Genomic DNA, 23,290 nt, shown 5'->3' on the forward strand with positions numbered 1-23,290 from the left:
CAGGTTGCGAGCACTCATCGATAAATCGATATATTACGGTTTCATAAATGCTCCCATCTCTAGCCGCATTCTGTAAATGTTGTGTTTATTTAAAAAAAAATTGGATTTTTGGTTCTTTTGACCTCCATTTATACATAAAATGTCACGAAATAGCGTGCTGACCGATGAGCAAAGCAAACTAAACGCTCGCCTGGAAGCACATATGGTCTATATATGCCCTGAATGCGGCAAGGCGTTTCGCACACAAGCCGAGTGGCGACAACATTTAAATACGGTATGATTTTGTAAAGCAACAATTCATCGTCTTTATTTTCTTATTTGGTAATTCTTATGCAGAAGCACGACTACCTCAAGAAGACATATTCGGATTTCAATTTTATTCAAATCGATGAGAATTTCCACGAGTGCCAACTTTGCTTAAAGTGGGTGGAGAATGCCCACAAAACAATTGCCCTCCTACAATACCATTACTTTATGCATCTGGATCATCGCGAAACTTACCGATGTGTACACTGTCGCCTGGCGTATACACGGCGACGCGCATTAAATGAACATCTGCTATCCACGCATATAAAAGAGATTGAAAAGTATGAGGCCAAGTTGAAGCAAGTGAAACGTAGCCAGGAAGAAAAAAAAGCACCAAAAAGTAAAGGTGCAAGGCAGCCGCGTCGTCGCAATGATCTGTTGCAAAAGGCATTAATGGACATTGATCTGCAGACGGAAGATCAGGATGTAGCAGCGCCATCAGCTAACCCTTCAGTGAAGGCAAAGCCCAATGCTAGCGAACAGGCGCTAGATCGCTGCTTAAATGCCTACGAGGACATTGTGCGTAAGGAAATGGAGCAAAAACAGTCGCAGGATGTGCAAAACGAAGCCGATTTGGATGCACTGTGCCAGGAGTTCTTTGAGGAGCGGCTTGAGGAAACTGATAAAGCAGAAAAGCCGACTGAAGCACGTCCCCAACAAAGTAAGGAAGTTGTGATTATTGAAATCGATGCACTGGGCAAGGATGAAGTGGATAAATTAAAAAAGAAAATGAAGACCGAACCAAAAACAGATACAGAAATAACACCGTCGCCCAAACGTCGGCGTTTAACAACAACACCCGAACGGGATGGCGATGTAGATGTCAGCATCAGCGGCCTTGCGAAACTCATTTCGTACTTGTGTCCCACGTGCGGTAAGGAAATTGAATCCATGGATGACTGGCGTAGTCATGTATTTAAGAAGCACAACTTCGAGCATTACATTGAGAATAGCTTCAAGATCAAGGATCGACAAAGCATTTGCCTGCAATGTAACGAGGTGCAGCATACCACCAAACGCACTGACCTGCAGAAGCATTGCTTTAAGCATTTGCCCTTTCGCTCGTATTTGAAGTGCACATTATGCGACCGGACCAAGACAAGCATGTCAAAGATGTACAATCATATACGATACAATCATCAGGAGGAGCTTCAGCGCAAAAACAAAACTCAATTGCTTATCAAACCGGAGCCCAAATGGACGATTCCGCAACGTTCAGTAAACCATCGTGAAAGTTCTGAGCCTGATCGTCGAATCAACGAACCGGAGGAGGAACGCATATGCAAATATTGCAATAAAGTATTTAAAACATTCTGGCGTTTCGAGCGCCATGCGACGCTGTGCAAGGCGCATTCAGCGCCCAAATCTATGTCCGATATGACGGCCGATTCATTGCTAAAGCATTTGCGCGAGGGGCGATTACGCATGAATACCATATGGAAGAAAATGCAAATGGAGGTGTGCTAGTTTCTAGTTAGTCTTATATGTCAAACAGTGGTAGTAGTAGCATTAGTTTTGTTCAGATAAATAAAATGCAGACAAACAATTTCTAATCTAGTCGAAGCACTTAACCATTATAATTTGAAATAGGCTCTTTTGGGTCATTCTTCTAATCCCATTTATCCCTGGGGATATTCAATGGCAATAACCGGATAGTGTGAAATTTAATGGGAGAGACCTGACTTCACGTATTTATTATCTTACAGGGTGGGTTAACTAAATTATATAAATGTTAAAAATGTTCGGTCCTCATTTTGTTAGCGTATAAAACCATCTTCTTTAGAATATAACTATTATTCTTTTTTTTTTACTATGCCTATAGTTATAGATTCGATCAGAATAATCATGGCATCCCAAAGATAGCTGGTATAGTTGTTCCTTTTGGTAAAAAACAAAAAGTAACTAGATTTCATCATAGATTTAATAAAATTGTCAACCAACAGCGCATACATAAGGTTCTTAAAATTAAATTTATGAATGCAAATTGCTAGTAAAATGTCGTACACATCAGAATTGAAGGTTTACAAACCTCATCTAATTTTTACCGAATTTCTAAGAATTCAAAAACCGCTGTTAGCGTCAAAGTGTGCGCCATTTAGCCACACCTCTGCTGTGGTGCTTTGTTTTTTGGGTTCTTAGCATGACTTTGGGTCCTGAAGCAAATGTTCTAGATGAGATGCCACGATTACGAATTGGCAGTGCGCGATTCTCGATAGTGTTCTCAATACGCAATTCGCGCGTGCGCACTAGTGCATCTTGGAAATCCATTTTTGATATCTTGTCAATGTCGACTTCATGGTTCATGGTTAACATCACAACGTTGCGATCTTTGCCCTTTTTTAACGATTTTTTCACATTTTCCGTAAATCTATGGAACTTGTTCCGCCAATAGTCATTATTGGCGGATTCTTCGTTTTGTAAGTCATCATCATTTTGGGTATCATTTTGAACGCCCTGTGTAGCATTTTGAACGCCCTGTGTAGCATTTAGAGCGCCCTGTGTAGCATTTAGAGCACCCTCTGTTGAATTTAGAGCGCCCTGTGTAGCATTCAGAGCGCCCTGTGTAGAATTTGGAGCACCCTCTGTTGAATTTAGAGCGCCCTGTGTAGCATTCAGAGCGCCCTGTGTAGAATTTAGAGCACCCTCTGTTGAATTTAGAGCGCCCTGTGTAGCATTTTGAACGTCATTAACAGTTTTATTTGTCGCTTCCCCAGGATTCAGCATGTTCTCATTTGTTTGCTCTCCGTCAGGAATTGTATTATTCGTACCTGCCTCATCAGATTTAGTTCTACGACTCGCTACACCTCGCTGGGTTTTAGTTTCTTTGCTATTCTTAGTTGTCTGATTTGCTGCTGCCCTGTGCTTGGTCACATTTTCAGAGCAAAGATTTACGAATAATGGATTTTTACCAGATTTGCAGGATTCAGCTGGGTGAAGACTCTGAACGTAAACCGGCTGGCCCACAACGGGCGCCTGATTAAAGTTGCAGGTTAAAAATGTTTGCAGCCATCCATTATTTGACTGTTGTAGAGCCGCGCAGCCCATGCTGTGGACGTTGTCATGCACAAGTTGCATGAAGTTCAACCTTGGATTACTATAAATAACAATTTTTGTTAATTTCGAAATTTGCATTTGATTACCAGTATCTTACCCATATGGGTTCTTGTATTTGGCGATGTCGTGCATCGTCACATTTTGCTCCTCGTTAAACCATAATTGAAGTTGTGTGTATAAAATATCATCCAAGTCGGGTATTGTGCCCCTGTAACCACGATAGGCAACCGTCTGCCCGACATTCTTAAAGCTGTCCGTATTGCGGCAGGGATCATAGTGCAAATAACAATTGCGCACATTCATCTCTGCCAGAAAGGCCAGTTCCTTGTCCCACACGACGGTGCCCATATTGGCAGCTGCACTAAAGCCGTTAAATCCACCTCGTGCCACCATGTTGCGCAACGTATTTATACGTTTTATTAAAAAGGCACGCAGCTTCTTAGTCATGGAGATGACCTCAGCATCGATGCTACATGTTTCGTCGAAAGACTACGAGTATGGCATATTGAATGGAGTATCATTGGGATTACCGATTATCATCGGGATTACTTACGTCTGGATTCATTCCGCAGGCCACATGCTTACTGTTAGGACATAAACTGACTGCGCAGTAATTCTTGGTCGGATGCCCAGCATTTACCATGAAAATCATGCAACACAAATACACAATGCAAACTGGCCACAACATTTTACGATGAGATATCATAGCGTTTTGAGCCAAATACATTTTTCTGGTTGCCAATTTGTTCATGGTATATAATCTGTGTAATTCCGATTTGCAACTACAGTGAATTGTTAATTTTTATAAATGTTTGCTACGGTACTCTTAAATACAAGCCTCTCGTAGGAGAATCATTTATAATTTAATTTAATACACTATTCGCTTTTGCAAACCACAGAAAAAATAAGGTCATATATATAAAAGCGTGTACTTCCCGGCGTTACCCGGTCGAAGTTTTTACTTCACACTTTAGATTGGAAAATTAAAATCTACCCGCTGGATATATTAAAGATTCACTCCGTATTTATTGCATCAAAGCCTAAATTGGTGCATATAACTCATAATATGAAAAGCTCGAAACAAGATAACAATTTATAACAAGAATGTGATTAAATTCAGTTAGCATAAAGAAAAGCACGTCTCCTATCAGAATCACGCTTAATTATACCATTAAGTCATATTTATATGGCGGCAAATGTGAACCCTTTTATATTCAAAACATCGTTGATCAAAACTTGGCTATCGAAAAAGCAATCGACGTAATCGTAAACGAAAAAGCTTGCCATGAAGCAATTAAATGTTCTTAGAAATGAGTTTCAATTAAAAAACAAATTTATTATTTTATTAAGATTTCTTTTGATTTCCAATGTGAATGAGCTTTTTTAAATAATGGTTATATGGTTATCCCACATGTATTGTACGTTAAAATACAATTCAAACCTTTAGTATTTGTTAGTATTTTCAGTTTATACACGATGGAAACATAATTTTTTGCACTTATCGATTTTAATGGTTGTCACTTTTCATGGCGAACCGATAACAACAAGAGACGGACAGTCAATACTTATCGATAGCGGTAAAAAAAAGTTTGTAGAAAATTTTCTTCACTTCTAAATGCTAATTGAATAGAGTGTTATTGAGTGATAATTGTGCAATGGAAACTAGTTTGGATGAAAGCATGGACGCCGATAGAGCAAGTCCAAGTCCGCAAGACATTCAATCGCAAACTTCACCAGCAATCAACGGCAAACCCGCTGGTGTCGGTGTTGGTAGTCAAGACGGCCTAAAAGGGGTGGCAATTACTAATGAAAAAACAAACGCCAGCGACTTGCAAAGGTAAGTGCCTGGCACCGGTGTCTCTATATATCGTGAACATGTGCAACGATGCGTCAACTTTAACTTCTTGTAGGAACAAGCCGTTCAATGCGTTTAGCGGTCGCCCCATGGGCGAGCACACCCAGATGCAGCAGCAGCAACAGCACCAGCAGGCTGCTCAGCATATGGCTAATAATCAACCAGCTCAGGCGGTCAATGGAGTTGCACAGGCGCCAGAAATTTGGGTCGAAACGAAAGCCGAGGACGGACGTTCGTATTATTATCATGCAGTGACCCGTGAGACAACCTGGACGCGACCGGATGGTCCAAATATAAAAATTATGACACAAACGGAGGTCGAGGAACTGGCCAAACGTCAAACGAATACCGTTGATAAGCCTGAAACGAGCTTAACGGATCATGCTGAAGTGCCAGCAGGAGCATCTGCTTTGCCTGGCCATTCACATTTGACCTCGCAACCACCGCCGCATCTATTGAACCAACCACCGCCCAATGCTGCGGCACCGCTGCTTAGCCAGCCGCCTCCGAATGTGCGACAGCAACCGCCACCGATGTTCCAGCAGCCACCCGGCATGCAGCCCCCGCCAGGCTTTGGCCAGCCGCCGCCGTTTTGCATGCCACCACCCGCTTACGGCTTTCCCGGTGCTGCACCAGCAGGTCCCTGGGGCGTTGGAGTGCCACCATGGCAACAGCAGCAGCATATGCATGCACCGCCTGGAGCAGCACAAGACAAGCCCGCTAAGAATCTGATTATCAAGCCGGGTGTGATTGATCCGGCGGTCATAGCCCGCGCAGCCGAATGGTCGGAGCATCGTGCACCTGATGGCCGACCCTACTATTTTCATGCAGCACGTGGCGAAAGCGTGTGGGAAAAACCACAAGCGCTTCGCGACATGGAAGCGGCACGCATGGCAGCCCACTCAGGCGCTGCACCACAGACAGCAGCAGTTGGCCCGCCGAGCGGCATGCCGCCTCATTTGCTTCCCAATCCGCTAATGCATATGCCGCCGGGTGCTGCACCTGGCTTTGATCCGCAAATGGCATTCGCAGCCGCTGCGGCAGCCATGAAGGCTAACAGTGAAAACAACAAGGCTGCACAGGCTGCAGTGCTGGAGAAGGAGGCTAAAAAGGCGGCCGAGGAAAAGCGCAAAAAGGAGGAAGAGCAAAAGAAGCTCGCGGCCGCAGTAGCGAGTGCCAAGCAAACCGACAAATCGCGTCCAGTGACCAGCACGCCCATTGCAGGCACACCATGGTGTGTTGTATGGACCGGTGATGCGCGTGTCTTCTTTTATAATCCATCAACTCGCACTTCAGTTTGGGATAGGCCAGAAGATTTAATGAACCGCGAGGATGTCGACAAGGCGGTTAATGAACGGCCAGAGCAACTAAAATCCGCAGAAGAAAAGTCTGCCGAGCCAGATCATAAATTAGGCGAGAATGCCAGTGTGCTGGAGAAGCTGGCACAAGCTCAGCAGCAACCACAACAGGTTCAGCGCGTGGAACCGGATGATGACGAAGATGATGAGATCATTAAAATACGCACCGAATCCGAATCGAGCGTAGAGGAGGTACCCACAAAGCGGGTGCGCACGTGTAAGTTCAACAACACATTTTACCAAACATTTTTAATATCTAATATACGAAATTATCATCGACATTTAATAACAAACCCTAATTATGTTTGTTTTATATTTAACCCAGTTACTAAACCCAAGAAAAATGAGGATGCAGTACTGGAGGCTGAACAGCGTGCGGCCAAGGAGCGTGCTTTGGTGCCACTGGAGACGCGCGTCACTCAGTTCAAGGAGATGTTGCGCGAAAAGGATGTTTCAGCATTCAGCACCTGGGAAAAGGAGCTACACAAGATTGTGTTCGATCCACGCTATTTGCTGCTCACATCAAAGGAACGCAAACAGGTATTTGAAAAGTATGTGAAGGATCGCGCAGAGGAGGAGCGCAAAGAGAAACGCAATAAGATGCGACAGAAGCGCGACGATTTCCGAAAACTCATGGAGGAAGCCAAGCTGCACGGCAAGTAAGTAATCAACTGAAACGAATAATTTGAATTATAAAATTAATTTACAATACCTTTCATTTTAGATCTTCCTTTTCGGAGTTTAGTCAGCGCAATGCCAAGGAGGAGCGATATCGAGCCATAGAGAAGGTGCGCGAGCGCGAGAGTTTGTTCAATGAATTTATCGTTGAGGTGCGTCGGCGGGAGAAAGAGGATAAACAGCTAAGAAAAGAGCAGGTATGTGTTGGCGTTGTGCGACTAACTGCCCACTTACGTATCCATATCCATATATGCATATCTATTCTTATATATGTTATTGACTTACCATATTATTTGTATACAACGTATTTATATAATGTTATTGATTTTTGTTAATTAATACAACATGAACCGATCGATCCCCTGATCTGAACGATTGCCCCTGACCGACCGGTTCGGTTACAATTTCATGTTGCAAATTGTGTGTTCGGTACGACCAAATTTGTAGATAAGAGCTAACAGATTACAGCACAAAAGCACCCACCAAATGCAAACACCAAATTCACATACAGCCGTTGATCCTGTCGTCATCGTTGTCGTCGTCATCTCGTTGTCTTCATGGTCCCAGTTCCAGGCCAAAGTTGATAGCTCAAGTTCACCACGCACACGCTTGCAAAATCTGTCTGTGTGGTGAGTTCAAAATAAAAAAATAAAAAATTTACAAAAAAAATTTGTTTTTCTGCAAATAAGAAACAAATTTGGAATCAATCAAAAACAATACAAAAAAAAAACAAAAAAAAAAAATCAATAAAACAATCACTAAAAATCAAAAGGTATGCAAAAATTGAAAATTACCTGATAATCGTTGGTGTGATTTCCACTTCCCGCCCCGCCCTGCGTCGCACATGTCGCCTAGGAATGATGTTGTGCCAATGATGATGATGATCGATGATCAATGATGGTGATGATGTTATTTGGCGTTATTTTTTCGTAAAAGATGTGATGTTGATGTTGAAGGATCAATGTTTGGGTTATTGGAAGCGGAAGCAGCCACTCATCACTGAACAGCAACAACAACCATTACAGAACGGGCAACAGCAACAACAACAAAACGTGTACAGGTGGCTTCGAGGCTGAGCAAACAGTATGAATTATACATAATTTAATTAAACCAATAATTTTTTTTGTTTTACCAAAACTTGTAAATGGCAGCGCCCACAACAGGAGAATTAATTAACCCAATCCAAGCCTGTGCAGAGCAAAGTGAGAACTGCCTTAAGAGAATAACAATTCCTCTCTCCACTCACATTGCTCTCACAAGCTTCAGACAACGGCGCAGCACGTTGATAGACTCTCTGTCTCTCACTCAGACACTATTTTATTTATTATATCTTATGTATTTGGTATGTTTACTTTAGTTTTATGAACTGTGCACTTCGGCCCAGCTGAAGTCCCTGACCCGGCCCGCAAAAATCATAGAGAAAATGCATCATACATTACCGATTCCCTATTACCGATTCACCTATCTAAGACACACAAATATCTTAGACAATTTCTTAATTAATTTATTATAAATTTCGAATGTATAAGCTAGGATGGCATCGTATATTTTGGAACTCGGAATGTTTAAGTTGTGTATTGCAACATTTTTCCTAGAAAACATTTTATTGTCACTTCTGTAAGTTTTTAAAAAATTATATTTTGATAACAAGTGTCTAAATATTAAAACGTATTATTATTTAGATAAAATATTAGCCAAGCTTGGGATTGAAACCCAGATGCCGATTGTCAAGTTCCCTTAGTGCATCGCTCACTTAGACAGCTTTCTTACCGCGATTATATGGTTTAGTTGAGCAGTTTAATTGCTTTTGACTAGCTTTTTTAGTTTAATTGATTCTCATCCGATATAGTCTGTTTCAAACCCTGTCTTACACTGCATTTCTCTAACGGTATCACGGCCAAAACTAATCACAAATTTTTCTTTCAGTTATGTCTCTTTCAAAGCTAATCTAAACATTTTTTTTCAGGAAAACAAAGCGTGTAACTATGTTTATAAGTTTAAAATGATTATATATTAAGGCAAGATAAGTTAGTGCCCTACGTTATAGCTCCTTAAGTGAAATATGCATCAGTGTCAGAGGCGTAACTAATTCATTTTTTCAATACATTTCTCTTCTCTTCCGCATGGCTGTCATGTTGAATTACTTTTTGAATCTTTAGATACGCAAGGACTTCATGGATATGCTGAGGGAGCGTCATGACATTGACCGGCACACGCGCTGGTATGACATCAAAAAGAAGTTCGAATCGGATTCACGGTATCGAGCAGTAGATTCCATGTACCGAGAGCAATACTTCGAGGATTACATGCACATTATGAAGGACGAGAAGCGTAAAGAGCGTGAGCTTCGTGATCAGCGTGATAGGGAACGCCAGCGTGAACGTAAATCAGATCGCCGAGATAGGGATAAGGAAAAAGAGAAAAGCCGCAAGGAAAGTCGCAGGGATCGCAGTCGCTCAAGAGATCGAGAGCGTAAATCATCGCGGGACAAGGAAGAGAAGAACAAGGACCGCAAGAAACAAGATACGCCGGTGAATATTAAAATATATATAATACTTTAAGACGGGTTATGCTTGGAATATATGATCATACTATGCTTTTTAATCTATTCGTAGGAGGAGGGTGAACACTGCGACGACTCGGATCGCGAAGAGCGTGCCGGTAGCGAGGATAGCGAACTTGCGCGTCAGCGCGAAACCGAAGCCGAACAAAAGCAAAAAGACCGCGAGCGCAAGTTGCGAGCGGAACAGAGCATTAGAGAGCGCGAAAAGGAGGTGCATCGCACACTAGCTGGTCATCTGCGCGATCGTGACAAGGAGCGAGAGCATCACAAGCGTGACGAATGCATTGGACACTTTACGGCACTGTTGACGGATCTGGTGCGCACGCCCGATTTCACATGGAAAGAGGTAAAACGTCAGCTGCGCAAGGATCATCGCTGGGAGCTAATTGAGACACTCGATCGTGATGAGCGTGAGCGGTAAGTAAACTAGCGATAAGTGTACGATTAGCACCTGATATTTGATGTCATTGTATTTCTTCCAGTATCTTTAACGAACACATTGACAATCTGATGAAAAAGAAACGCGAAAAATTCCGCGAAATGCTTGACGAAATAAGCACACTAGAACTGACTAGCACCTGGAAAGAAATCAAGAAACTAGTCAAGGATGATCCGCGCTATCTCAAATACAGCTCGGATAAAGGCGAGCGTGAGTTTCGCGATTACATTAAGGATAAAACCATGCAGGCCAAGACGGCGCTGCGTGAACTATTGCAGGAGTGCAAATTTATTACACACAAAAGCAGCGATCTCATCAAGGAGAATGCCAATCACCTTAAGGAAATACAGGACATTCTCAAGAACGACAAGCGGTAAGCTTTTAGCAGACCCACAATTGAGACACCGATAAATTATTATGTGAAATTCTTTTAGCTACTTGGTGCTGGATCATTTGGATGAGGAGCGCAGTAGTATTCTAACAGCTTTCTTGGAGGAAATGAACAAGCGTGGACCTCCACCACCTCCGACAGCCTCCGAATCCACACGTCGCAATAAGTAAAGCCGCAAGCATACTATTCATAACTAACAACTCAAACCCAATATAAGTTAAGGATTGAAATTATGTAGCAACTAAATAAAAAATTTTAAACCTTTCAAGTGCATGCTAAAATGCACTATTCAATAAACGCCAATTGAAAAGAGAACTCCCAACTGCGAATTTTGTATTCATATATATGTATATATACTTTTATTGATCATTTATACGTTATATTAGATTTGTGGTTGTCAAACATATATATATATATATATATATATATATATATATATATATAATATATACGTATATATTTATATATATATTTTTTTTAGACTTCGGTTCGTTAATTCATAATTCTATTTCTATTTATATGTACGTAAGTACTTGGTTTCCAATTCATTGCTACCATTATTGTTTAACGCAGATTCGTTCTGCATTTTTGTATGAGTTTCCGAGGTACTAAAAAATAAATTAATTTCTATATTATATGATTCATATTCGTTTTCAACGTCGGCGCCTTGAAATTTGGCGTTCACTTTTAAACACATAGTTCAAATTATTGTAGATACATATTTGTATTTAATGTAAATGTCTGCGTGCCTGTTAGGAACTAATAGCGAAAATAATGCGCTTCGTTTGTTTTGTATAAAATATTAGCCACACTTATTTCATGTGTTTTTTTTTTTGGTGTTATTGCGCTGTTAACAATGAGTTCAACGGACTACTCGCTCGTTCGGGAATTTGTAAAACTAATCCCACCACATCTAATAAGTTATTATTTATAGGTTCATTTTCAGTTAATGCGTCTTCGATTTTGACATGGCGAATATTGTGTAGATGAATAGGTACTCCGAAATTATTTACTCACAACAATTAAAGTGTGAAATAAAAGAAAAACTATTCGCTTAAATTATGTTGCATGATACGCTGTTCTGTTTCACCGTATCATAAATAATATTCATAATATTAACTATTTTACACTACATCTTATTTGAGTAAATAAAAGACTTTAACGTTTGGTCTTACTAAAAACAAATAGAATATTTAATCGTCTTTACGAGCTATGTTTGCATAATAAACTATATTCTATCCTGCAACTGTTTGTTGACAGTTGAAACTTAAAATATGCTCCAGAAAATCAACAGTATTACAGAAAGAACAAGTATAGCTAGGAACGTCGGGAACTACTTAAGTTCGGGTTATTGCATTGAAACGAAGTGACAATAATTTTGCATAAACCTATTGCCGATTATGATGTGAACTGAAATTAAAATGAATAATACGTTTGATTCTCTATGCCTCAACTTAGATGAGGTTGAACCATCGACCTTTTCTTTGTATTTATGTTGGCCGCCCTACGCTACGTGCTATGCTAATCTATATCAGTTAGTTTCTATTAATATTATTATTAATTGTTGTTGTTGCTCTTATTGAATGCATTTCAATTTTGTTTTCCTTTTTTTGTTAATAGGTTAGGCACAAAGTAACTGCTTTTCTCATTGTTACACGCTATTTAATTGCTAGTTATATTTAGTTGCTATTGCCAACTTATTAAACAGTTTAGAATGTTTCTCTTTATTTTGTTTCGTTTTCTATTAGCTATGTCTATATATCAATAAATTGCTATACCTTGTTTATCATCATAAACTACGTTGCATTGTTGTTATGAATTTGAAAAATATAGGCTCTTCTAATATCATGGTAAACTCTTTTACAATTACATGTTATCTTTGATTTACAACTACATATGTATACAGACATGTTACAAAAAGGGAGGCGGTATATGCTGTGTGTTTGGGTGAGTGTGTGTGTGTGTGTGAGCGATGGGCAAAGCTTGATTAGGTATTTGGTATTTGTGAATGTTAAAACAAATACAAAAATATCTCAGATGAGTTTGTTGGAAATTAACTTCAGGGAGCAGCTATGCGGAAAACAATAATAAAATATGCTTGAAAATAATAAACATTTACAAGCGCATATATAAAAAAATATATTTACGTTTTTATTAAATAAAGCAGTTTAAGAAACTAATTGAAATTCTTACTGAATGTAACATAAGTTTGCAAACGAAACAGTTAAATAATACTCTTAAGTGATTAAAGTTAGTGTTATAGCGTTTTGCGCAAGAATTTCGAAAGTTTTTTTTTTCGTTTCCACTCAGTTGTTTCTTATAGACAAATGTTGAAAAACTAAAATAGAATTTATGTATTTAATTTTTCTTTATACAATTGTTATAACATAGTATTATTATATTATGATCTTCATATGATATTTAAATGCAAATGCCAATTTTAATTTGTAGGTTTTATTATATGTGTTTAATGAATTTGTATCGATTATCAAAGACAAATTCAAAGGCATTTAAAATGCCCGATAATTTGGTATAACAAATCAGCAGCAAAAATTAAAATTGAAAAAATGTTTGCTGACGTTTTCAAGGCTTGGAAACACATTGAATTTTAAATAAAAAATTGTTCATAAAAAGACTGGAAACCAAATTGTTGTCGTGTGAATTGAACTACGCGTACTTGACTACGTGTGTGTTGCAGTTGTTCCTTGATTTCGGTTTTGTTACGAGTAGTTAATAATGTATATAATAAGTATATATGTGTATGTATATAAATACGTTAATATAAATAATCATAAACACTAATAATTTATCATCTGTTCATTTATACGCATAAATTGTTGCTATTGTTGTTGTTGTTGTTGCTGTTGCTGTTGCTGTTCTCGCTGCTGCTGTTGCTTTTTGTAATAGTGATTCATTAGTAATGGTTAAATAAGTTGCTGTTTTTTGGTTGTCAATCAGTTGCCCTTGGTTGCCTCCTTGGCGGCCATAATCAAAGGCGTCAGACTGGCCAATGGACGCGCCAATTTTAGGAAGGGATGCTGCAAATTGAAATACAATGTAAATTAAAATGCTTTGAAAATCTTTTATTGCTTCACACACCTTTAGCAGGTCCATGGCGCTGGCGCGCCGCTCCACTTCCACTTCCAGACACTGGTCTAGAAAATCTTGAAATGCGGCCGATAGTTTGTCTTTTTCCTTAATCTCCGGCTTGCCATTTGTGGCAATGAGGTACAAGGCTTTTAGCGGATTTTCGTTTAAATAAGGCGGCTCTCCCTCGACCATTTCAATAGCCATAATGCCCAACGACCACAAATCGACCTGTAAGCATTGATTTTTTATAATATATATTTTTAAACAGCCAAATTGTAATACGCACCTTGGGTCCATACTGCTTGCGTGTGACTACCTCGGGAGCCATCCAATAGGGTGTGCCAACCATTGTTGTGCGTTTGGATTGTTCCGGCGAAATTTGCGCACAGAATCCAAAATCAGTCAGCTTGACGGAGCCATCCAGGCCAAGCAATATGTTATCACTTTTAATATCGCGATGAATTACCTGATTGGCGTGCAGAAACTCGAGCGCCTGCAGCACCTCACGGCAAACGGCTGCAATTTGTCCCTCATCCATGCAGGTCTCGGTAACAACATCGGTGAGAGAGCCACCAGGCAGATATTCCATAACTACCCACAGCTCCTCCGATACCAAATAGCTGTCCAAATAGTTAACCACATTAGGATGCTTGTTCTCTCGCATAACCAGAATCTCATTGATGATGAGCTCCTTTTTGGGCTGCTGCGATAAGTTCATCTGTTTGATGGCTACCTCCATACCCGTTGAGGATTCAATGGCCGTGTAAACGGTGCCTGAAGCACCTTGGCCAATTTTCTCCATCTTGGTGTACTTGCGATTGGGATCGCCGACAGAGACAATGGTGCGCAACTTCTCCAGTATTTCCTCATCAGACATTTTCTTCTTCTTGGCATTGGCGGCACGTGTCGTCGTAGTTGTTGTGGCACCCGCTGCCTGCTGTGGCACCGCAATTTGTGTACCCGCTGCTGGCGTAGCTGCCAACGCTGAGGCGTTGAGATTGTTGGCCGCCGGATCGTGGTACAGATCTTTAGCGGGTGTGGCAGGTGTTACCATCGTAATAGTAGGCGTGGGTGTGGGAACAACAGCAGAGTTGCGTATGGAAGACGTTGGTGTTGTACAGTGTATCGAGGGCAAGATGTGGGCGCAAAGCGGCGGCGTCGCATCATCATGAAACGAGGGGAACGATGAAAAGGAGGAAGCAGAAGAGTCGTGATTAGTCGTTGTTGCTGTTGCTGTTGCATCTGCTGCTGCAGCATTACACTCAAGAAGCTGCTGCTGCTGCTGCTCCTCTCTGTTAGGAGCTGCAGTTATGGTAGTTGAGGTACCGCTAGTGGGAGGACAATTAGTAGCATTTGTCAAAGCAGACAAAATACGAGCAGTAGCAGCTGTTGTTGTTGCCTCAATGCTTTCTGTTTCTGTTGTTGTTGCTGCTGTTGCTGTGGTTGTTGTTGCTGTTGCTGCTGTTGTCGCTGTGGAGCTGTCTGCTTCTGTCGCAGTTGCAGTTGTTGCTGATGTTGCAGTTGTTTGGTTGTTTAGCAGCAATTCAAAGCAATTTCAAAACAGAACAAAACAGAACACAGAAGAGGCGATACAAATGACAATAACATTAGCAATATGCATCAATTCATCAGTGCATCAATTACTTGAACTAAAACAAGAGAACTGAAACCATCTTCGAACTAAACCGAAGTCGCCTTTTACCCTTGCAGCAATATGGAAGATCGATTTTCTGACAATTATTGATACAAAAGTGAAGAATATTTAATCTTTTTATCAATACTATCTTAAGTACACCCCATATATAAAGCCTCAATTGATGTTTAAGTCTTTATACATGATAAAAGAAAACTGCGGTTGGGTTCATATTAATTGTCCAGTATTCCATAAATAAATCTGTGTCTAATAATATTTGTTTAGTTTTTATCATCAAGTTTTTCTTCAATTTGATGTGATTCCCATAATATATTTAACTATTATCTCATACGTTTCTTGACCTAATATCACCTAGTTATTTATTGACATCGAATACTAAGCCAGAGCGGTTGGGTTAAATTTAGCAACAACTTGGTAGCATATCTTAAGGAAGCGATTAAAATCAGGTATTTCCTGGGACTGCAAGGGTTTGGTAAACTTTATATTTGACAAATAGCTAAATAGCTATGGCTTGCCAAATCGCTGTAAATTACTCACTTGCATTGTTCTTGTTCTTGTCCAGCGTCGTTGTGGCATTGTTAAGCAGTAGAGGAGACGCCGCCGCCGTCGTCGTTTTGTGGTTTTGTAGTGGCGTTGTGGGCGTTGTGGCCGGTGCCGCTGGCATTGGCGTTGGCTGCAGTTCCTCGATGGGTCGCGTGTAGATAGACTTCGTGCGCTCAGGCCGGGATGCAACAGGCGGCGGCGGCGGCTGCTGCGGCACCATGCCCATATCTGCATACATATCATTCTCATTGGCAGATGAATGTTGCGATGTCGATGTGGAGGCTGTGTGGCCGACAAAGTTATACGAATGCGATTGACTCAGGCCAATGTGATGCTGATGCTGGTGTTGCTGTTGATTCTGCAGCTGTTGCTGCTGTAATAATTGCTGCTGCTGCTGTTGGTAGTGATTGCCCAGCAATTGACCTGCAGCGGACACATTGTTCGCATTGGGGCCCAGTGTCATGCTGCCCAGCTGCACGCCAATCAAGTTGCCACCACTGTTCGAGGCATGCAGCTCTGAGTCTGTGGGCGTGCTGCTGGGACTACTGCTGCTCACGCGGCTCAGCGAAGATCCTGAAATCAGTATATACAATTATTTTAATTGTTTGTTTATTTATAGGCATCTTAAAGGGCAATGACATATGCTAATGAATAAATTGCGGCTTTAAGCTTTTCATTAATATTTTCAAATAAGTTAAATATCATTAAATTGGTTTCAATAACTATTTAGTTTTAATAAACAAAAAAGACCGGCTTTCATTGGCACGCCAAAGATTAAATACCCTGGAAACTTTATTATTTAAAAAAAAAACATTTTCCCGATTGATTTTTCATTTGTATGAACCGTATTGTACGGTATTGTGGTTGGACAGACAGACATGGCTATACGAACTCGGTTACAGGGTATTGAAAGATCACGTTTGCACTTACCCGAATGCGTGGTTATGGCATTTGTCATGTACTTGGAACTTGGCCTCTGTTTGGTTGTATTGTCGAACCACTTGAGCACATCGAGCACGGCTTGCGGATTCTTTTTCTGCTCCTGTTTGCTGATGTTGGAGTTCATCAAGAGACGCGCCCAAGCCTCTGGCATACCCTGTAATGTGCAGAAACTTCGATTAGCAAATTTGATTCGTAAAAGCAATAAAAAGGAGACCAGCTAAGGTGGGTCCCCATACACACAGAGAGAGAGAGAGAGAGAGAGAGAGCAGCAAGGGAAAGCGTGGATTGGGTTTATACTTTTCCAATGAAATCTGGGAAAATTAGGGAGCCTGCGACTAAAAGCAGTTGAACTACGAATATTAAGCGAAGCCATCGGCAACAGTTTAGTGTGGTGTTTGGGTTTGGTGTAGTGTAGAGAAGAGAACACGAACGAAATGTGAACTATGGAAGATCCGATCTCAAAACAAAGAATATGGGAAGACAGACAATTAAACAACAGATGATTGGAATTTCGCTTAGAAAACTAATGAAGGCAAGTTCTGTTGCTTAGGACTTGGTGTTTACTTACTTTCATTGGCAGCTTGAAATAATAACGAATAATACAAAATTGGTATAGAAAATATCGCGAGAGAAACATAATGTACAATTAAGTATTTTATTAGGGGGTATCAACAAAAACAATGCACAAAATTCTCTGCTAATGAATGATCGGAGCGGTTATGCTTAAAAAAGGCTTCAATATTTGGAGCTTAAAAGCTCAAGAGATTTATAAATAAAGATTTAAATACAGCATCCCGACTACGTGTAAGCTTAAGCATAGATATGTAAAGCTTTAATATCTTTTCAGCTCTAACATGGGCAGCTTTATACTTAAGCTTTAAGCTGTAGTTCAAAACTCAAAGCTTCACTTAAAGCTGACAAATTTTTAAAAATAAATGAAACTAAACTTCAATCATTAAAAACTCGTTTTAAACTTAATTCAAATTTCGTCTTCTAGCTGGAGTTTATCATAAAATGTACTAGACCCAAAATCAGATGTCAATTAAAAATTCAAAAAACATCCAAAATGAAAAGAAAAGCCATATGGCTTGGATAAATACAAACGTTATGCCGATAATCGAAGTGTTTAGATTGATATGATTTGTGTTGTTTTTATTTGTTTTAGCGTCTCAAGCTTATCATATGGAACTCGCAAAACACAAAAAAGATTGGCAATCGAAACTTTTATATTGCATTTTTTGGGCCATAAAACAAATTGATTGCGAGGCCAAGAAGCAAGCACATAAGAACGTATATTTATGATAATACTTGATATAATCGAGAAATTCTACACGAACTCACCGTAAACTCGCCGGTGACTGCATCGAAGCCCACATGGACAGTGTGCTCAAAGTTAGTGGGATACGATATATTTGGTTTGGAATCCATGTGCGAGGGTTTTGAGCCTTTGATCTTGTTCTTGAGCGTCTTCTTCTTGCGATCCGCATCGTCGGGCTCTTTGATTGGAACAATAAAATAAAAACTTGTTGAGCGTACCAATGGCGACCACATACTGAACACGCTTACCTTTGGGCAATGGGCGCATATCAACTGGCGGCGCATCCCCGACGCCGCCAGCGCCGCCCGTTCCGCTGCCGGGGATGGGAACACGTTCGATGCCAACGCCGCCACGATTACTGGTGAGACGCACTGGCGGCGCCGGTGGTTTATCCTCTTCGCTGGACATCTGTTCTGTTCGTGCTGTTGTCTAACAAACGCCTGGCTACCGTTCGGATTTATAGCAAAACAGCTGTAATTAAGAATTATATTAGTACTCGTTATTGATGTTAACAAATGCTCAAATGCAACGAAGTATTTCATATATTGGTGCATGCGTCAGAGCAAGGGCAGGGACAAGGCCTTTTTATCTACAACAATTCTTATCTAACTTGGATTTCTACTGTTGCTTTAGTTCTTTCGTTTTAATTGTGTGCTTATATATTTTCTTTTGCGGGCACGTCATACAACTATGGCATTGTCATAATAAAATCAGCACAGTTCATGCTATATACACATTATATATATGTATATATATATTAAATATCATATATATACATAAGCGATCGCACATTTATAACGTATGTATATGTATAGACCCCGACTTGTTTCACTGATTTCTGCTTATTTCCACTTAATGTTTGTCTATTTTTTTGTGATTATCTGCAAAATCATTTGAAAAATTGTATGCTCTCAATTGAAACATTTTTTTTTGGCACACAAAAATCATTTTTGTTTTTAAAATGGTTAAAGCACCCACACAATATATGTATAAATATATATGTATATATTTGCTGCAACAACAACAATTTATGGGCCGACAGACGAACCGACTCTGGCAGTTGCGCGGCTCGGACTCGCTTTGAGTGTCACTGCCACTGCCCGGCAGCGGCAGCAGCGCCAGCAGCGGCAGAGAACTACAACACTGAAAAGTAGAGAGCGAGAGAGCGCCAACGATCGTGGGCAGCATGGGAGAAACGAACGACACAAGCTTGCAGTCACGATGTGCGATAACAAGAGCCGCAGCTGTAATCGATTGTCATGTTAATAAAAACAAAAACAACAACCAACAAAAACAGACCAATAATGCGTGGGCAGCGGGCAGCGAAGCAGCAACTAAACATATGTCACAAAGCAAGCTCTACTCTCTCTCTCGCTCTTGCTCTCTCTTTTATTTTTTCTCTATTTCCATGTCGGTGCGTTTGCCGGTGGCGTTGACTGCGCTGCTTTTATGATTCATTTATCAACGTCAAGCGTCAAAAGTCAATGCAGTGACAGCGGCGGCGTCAACGCCGGCAGCAGCAAATACTACAATAACAACCATGTACTATGTGGCGCTGGGTGTGAAAATTATAGGCAAACAATTATTTTTTGTCTGTGCACTCGTATGCTTGTTGGCCGTCTGCCCAACATCAAGAGCGCAATGATGACGAACATCGACGATAGGTAAATCTTGGTTTTTGTTTTTCCCCCACGTGTCGGCAACTCCAAACAACTCACGACGAGTGCGGCGCCAAGAACTGGGTTAACTTTAATGTGCTGTTCTTGTATTTCAGATTTGAGCACCCTGTTTTCATTTGCGAAAGAGCATATGAGTGTGGCATGTCAGTTCCTATAAACAAAGGTCGTTTTCTGAAGCCATTAAATAATTGACTGAACTTTGGTTAATCTAGATGCCTTTGTAAATAATAATAGTACATGCAAATATGCATTGAATTAATATATGTTTTTTAGCACTGCTATTTTGGCCCTGGCAATAAGTTGCGAAGAGTATCTAGCAGTCGTGACTGCGAATGCAACGTTCTTTTATTTTGTAACTTATATTTGAAGTTCAAGTGAAATCAATAAAATATCTATATGTAAATAAGCATATGATTACTTACATACATATATATTGTATATATAAGTGCATCTGAATGTGTCTGGCTATGAGTTTTTACTGCAAAGCAGCTAATGCAAATTATTCCCTAATGAGCAGCAGCACCACAGGAAACCCGACAACACTTGCGGCATTCAGATTAGTGTGTAGAATGGCAGACGCCCAGTTGCAGGCTTCACGCGCCCCATTCCTCTGCTCTTGATCAAGTGGGCCAAACAGACACACATACCTTGCTGCATGTTGCAATAAAAAACAACAGCAACAGCAACGGCAACAGCAACTGCAAGTGCATTGAGTACGCTGCCTCCAAGCGCTGAGCGCAGACACAAGCATACTCACACATGCACACAGATGCACACACACAGGCACAGGCACAGACACGTATGGCAACAACAAAGCCGACGACGTGAAGTGTTGCATTGTGGAACCAGTAAACTATTCTGTCAGATGAATTGATATAGGAAAAAATCACTTTTTTTAGCGTTGCTTTTTAATTAACAATAACTAATCAGTTACTTAATTTAAAATTTAAAGTTTTAATTTAATCGGAAATCATACTCAAATTATTTACTGAAACCTTACATTTAACTTCTAGGAAACGGTCTCCAAACAAGCAAGTGGAATCGATCACAACGAAAACAGTTACCTCATATATTAATAAATTTTAAATATTATATAACGTTGAATTTAAGCCTGCATAAATAATAGTTTATGAGCGTTTGATAACGATTCTGTCACACTGTGCCTTGTTGTCTATTTTGGTTTCTTCGCTACCCGCCGGAAATGTGTCTTCTACTAGTTCTCTTTATTCCCTCCCATTCAGTTGCAAGTTGGCGCATTGCCTTCCGTTTTGCGTTTTACCTGTCCGCACTAAACAAATATATTTATGGGTATATGCCGTTAACGTAGAGTACGCTAACCGTTAAATGCCAAATTGACTGCAAAGTGTGGCCAGTCTAGCATAATAATTATTACATACGAATGCATGTGCATATATGTATGTATGTATGTGTATACATACATATGAATGTTTGGATGTATTCATGTAAATGTCCCTTTATTGCTGCGCTTTGGCACGTTTTGCTTGTTCTCGTTGTTATTTTAGTTGTTTGCATTGCTGGCGCTTCACGCTGCACGTGCGTCTGGGGTGGGGGTTGCTGATGTGATGGTGGAGATGGTGATGGTGCTAGTGGCTCCCTGTATGCACGCTTGTTGACATTTTTTACATATACATTTTTTTAGGGGCGCTTACACTGTGTAATAGAATAGAATGGTGTATTTTTACACCAAAATAGAAATGGAGCAGTAGCCGCAATGCGTTAATCGCATATTATCTCAAACAAAATGAAAAACACGGGCCGCTTTCCTATCGCACACACACACACACAAGCACAAGCAAATGTAATGTTGGAAAAATCAATCAATGTGTGCGCCCGCTTAGGTGTCGCCAAACAGCTGCATGTTGTGCGCTGCTGGTTACCAATTGGAATTTGATGCAGTTTGCAGTTTTTATGAATGAAACTTAAAACAACAACATAAACTCACAGGTATGTATGTTGCAACACCCTGTATGCCGACGTCGCGACGTCGCTTTTCAAGCGTGCTGAGATTTGGGAGCCTGTATTTGTGGCTGTAGGCAGCCGCCTCCTTTTTTTTTTTTTGTTATAATTATCAAGCTCACTTCAACACTTCACTACACATTTGCTGGGCTTTTTGTAACTGCTTACGCAGCGTCTTCTTTTCTCGTTTTCACTTAAAGTTGTAGTTTCTCGATTTAAATGGCCGACAGTAAAGAAAACTGCATTGGCAGCAGGCAGCAGGCGATGCAAAGCCAAATCCAGCAATTGTTTTCGCACCTAATTCGATAGCTGGCCTTTAATATACCTTGAATACGCGCGATTTTACCGCTTATGTGCAATACGAAAGCTTACATTTTATTTTAAAAACGTTCCTTGTAATAAATACAAAAAACATGACACATGTAAATTGTGTGACCGCAAGCGGTTGGCGATAAAATACTCAACAGAAAGACTTGATTACAAATGCGGCCAACACTTAACATTTTGATGAATGTTATTAACAGCGAGCAATAATTTTTGGCTTGCAAATCTGTCTGTTTTTTTTTAGCTATTAAAATAGCAAATTCGGCTCAAAATTGGGTAACTGTATATAAGTCAAAGTAATATTTAATTGCCAACCAGTTTAGTTAAAAAAAGGAATAACATAACGAACCATTTGTAAGGAATGTTACATGAGCATTATTCTTATCGATTAGACAAAAGTATCGATATAGTTCTAACGAATCTGTTTTAGTTCTTAAAGAATCCCAATTTGGTTCTTTTAAAAATTCTCAAAATCTTCTCGTGAATGAAAATCAAGTATGGGATAAAACAACGATATCATAATTATTTACTTCAAAACGTTAAAAAACGTTAATTTCTAGTTATCGGTATTTGCATACCAAAAAACTGCTCGAAAAACTTTCCGCTGGTAACACTGTCTTTTAAATGCCATGCAGTTGACGAGCGCCAAACAAAACTGAAATATTTGAACTTAATCTAATGTTAAATATTTTGAAGTTCGCTGTCAAACAATTTTGTTACATAATAAATATTCAATTATCTATTTTGCTAAAATAGACAGCGTCAAGTTTTAACACGATCCGAAAAACATTCAAAAATTTCAATTGCAACCCCTAATTGTCATGTTGGACTTTGACATTATGCGACGCGTCCTTTTATTTACACAAAATGTCAGTTCAAAGCACTTTGAACGACACTTCTAGTGGCCGACGCTCTGACCAATCATAGAGCAAAACAATAATTGTTTACAAATTGTTAACGTGCTGCTAGTCCGTGGCGATGATTGTCACTTTTGACATGTTACGCCCCCCAGCACCAGCGAAATTCCAGGTTATCCTCTGTGCTCAGAGTGGCTGTTGTTGCTTCTGGGCGTTGGCGAGGAATCCGCTAAATAAATAAAAACTACAAATCATGTTAAAA

The 23,290-nt window shown here is 40.1% G+C and overlaps 4 protein-coding genes and 1 long non-coding RNA gene across 8 annotated transcripts; 3 read left to right on the top strand and 2 right to left on the bottom strand.

Annotated features, from left to right (window-relative positions):
* The first annotated feature begins 69 nt into the window (after window positions 1–69).
* On the top strand, window positions 70–2,133 carry LOC115764700 (transcription factor E4F1). Its single transcript, XM_030707898.1, has 2 exons — window positions 70–274; window positions 337–2,133. Exons 1-2 carry the CDS (start codon window positions 140–142, stop codon window positions 1,771–1,773), a joined length of 1,572 nt encoding a protein of 523 aa, XP_030563758.1. The 5' UTR covers window positions 70–139; the 3' UTR covers window positions 1,774–2,133.
* Window positions 2,134–2,209: 76 nt separating this feature from the next.
* Window positions 2,210–4,053, bottom strand: LOC115764701. Its single transcript, XM_030707899.1, has 3 exons — window positions 3,914–4,053; window positions 3,458–3,849; window positions 2,210–3,400 (listed from the first exon to the last, which is right to left on the bottom strand). The coding sequence occupies exons 1-3, from the start codon at window positions 4,046–4,048 to the stop codon at window positions 2,386–2,388; spliced, it is 1,542 nt and encodes a 513-aa protein (XP_030563759.1). The 5' UTR covers window positions 4,049–4,053; the 3' UTR covers window positions 2,210–2,385.
* An 868-nt stretch (window positions 4,054–4,921) lies between these two features.
* LOC115764690 (transcription elongation regulator 1) lies at window positions 4,922–10,944 on the top strand. 3 transcript variants are annotated; one of them, XM_030707881.1, is made up of 8 exons: window positions 4,931–5,197; window positions 5,271–6,790; window positions 6,899–7,232; window positions 7,298–7,448; window positions 9,411–9,782; window positions 9,867–10,231; window positions 10,297–10,626; window positions 10,688–10,944. In XM_030707881.1, the coding sequence occupies exons 1-8, from the start codon at window positions 5,016–5,018 to the stop codon at window positions 10,812–10,814; spliced, it is 3,381 nt and encodes a 1,126-aa protein (XP_030563741.1). In that variant the 5' UTR covers window positions 4,931–5,015; the 3' UTR covers window positions 10,815–10,944. The 3 variants fall into 3 exon arrangements, with proteins under 3 accessions (XP_030563742.1, XP_030563743.1, XP_030563741.1); XM_030707882.1 differs by lacking the exons at window positions 9,867–10,231; window positions 10,297–10,626; window positions 10,688–10,944 and adding an exon at window positions 7,699–7,880 and having other exon boundaries at window positions 4,922–5,197; window positions 8,024–9,428; XM_030707883.1 differs by lacking the exons at window positions 9,867–10,231; window positions 10,297–10,626; window positions 10,688–10,944 and adding an exon at window positions 7,699–7,880 and having other exon boundaries at window positions 4,922–5,197; window positions 8,107–9,428.
* Window positions 10,945–12,803: 1,859 nt separating this feature from the next.
* Window positions 12,804–22,283, bottom strand: LOC115764674 (serine/threonine-protein kinase PAK 1). Of its 2 annotated transcripts, none has more exons than XM_030707863.1 (8): window positions 22,220–22,283; window positions 18,440–18,662; window positions 18,215–18,369; window positions 16,862–17,027; window positions 15,926–16,504; window positions 14,021–14,760; window positions 13,744–13,962; window positions 12,804–13,682 (listed from the first exon to the last, which is right to left on the bottom strand). In XM_030707863.1, the coding sequence occupies exons 2-8, from the start codon at window positions 18,597–18,599 to the stop codon at window positions 13,599–13,601; spliced, it is 2,103 nt and encodes a 700-aa protein (XP_030563723.1). In that variant the 5' UTR covers window positions 18,600–18,662; window positions 22,220–22,283; the 3' UTR covers window positions 12,804–13,598. The 2 variants fall into 2 exon arrangements, with proteins under 2 accessions (XP_030563723.1, XP_030563722.1); XM_030707862.1 differs by lacking the exon at window positions 22,220–22,283 and adding an exon at window positions 21,834–22,197.
* LOC115764675 lies at window positions 19,503–20,245 on the top strand. Its single transcript, XR_004018036.1, has 3 exons — window positions 19,503–19,855; window positions 19,966–20,090; window positions 20,144–20,245. It is a non-coding gene; the product is annotated as an uncharacterized LOC115764675 (long non-coding RNA).
* Window positions 22,284–23,290: the final 1,007 nt, after the last annotated feature.

Source organism: Drosophila novamexicana, unplaced genomic scaffold (genome assembly GCF_003285875.2).
Source record: "Drosophila novamexicana strain 15010-1031.04,08,12 unplaced genomic scaffold, DnovRS2.1 tig00000870-arrow-arrow-pilon, whole genome shotgun sequence".
Classification (NCBI taxonomy): Eukaryota; Metazoa; Arthropoda; class Insecta; order Diptera; family Drosophilidae; genus Drosophila; species Drosophila novamexicana.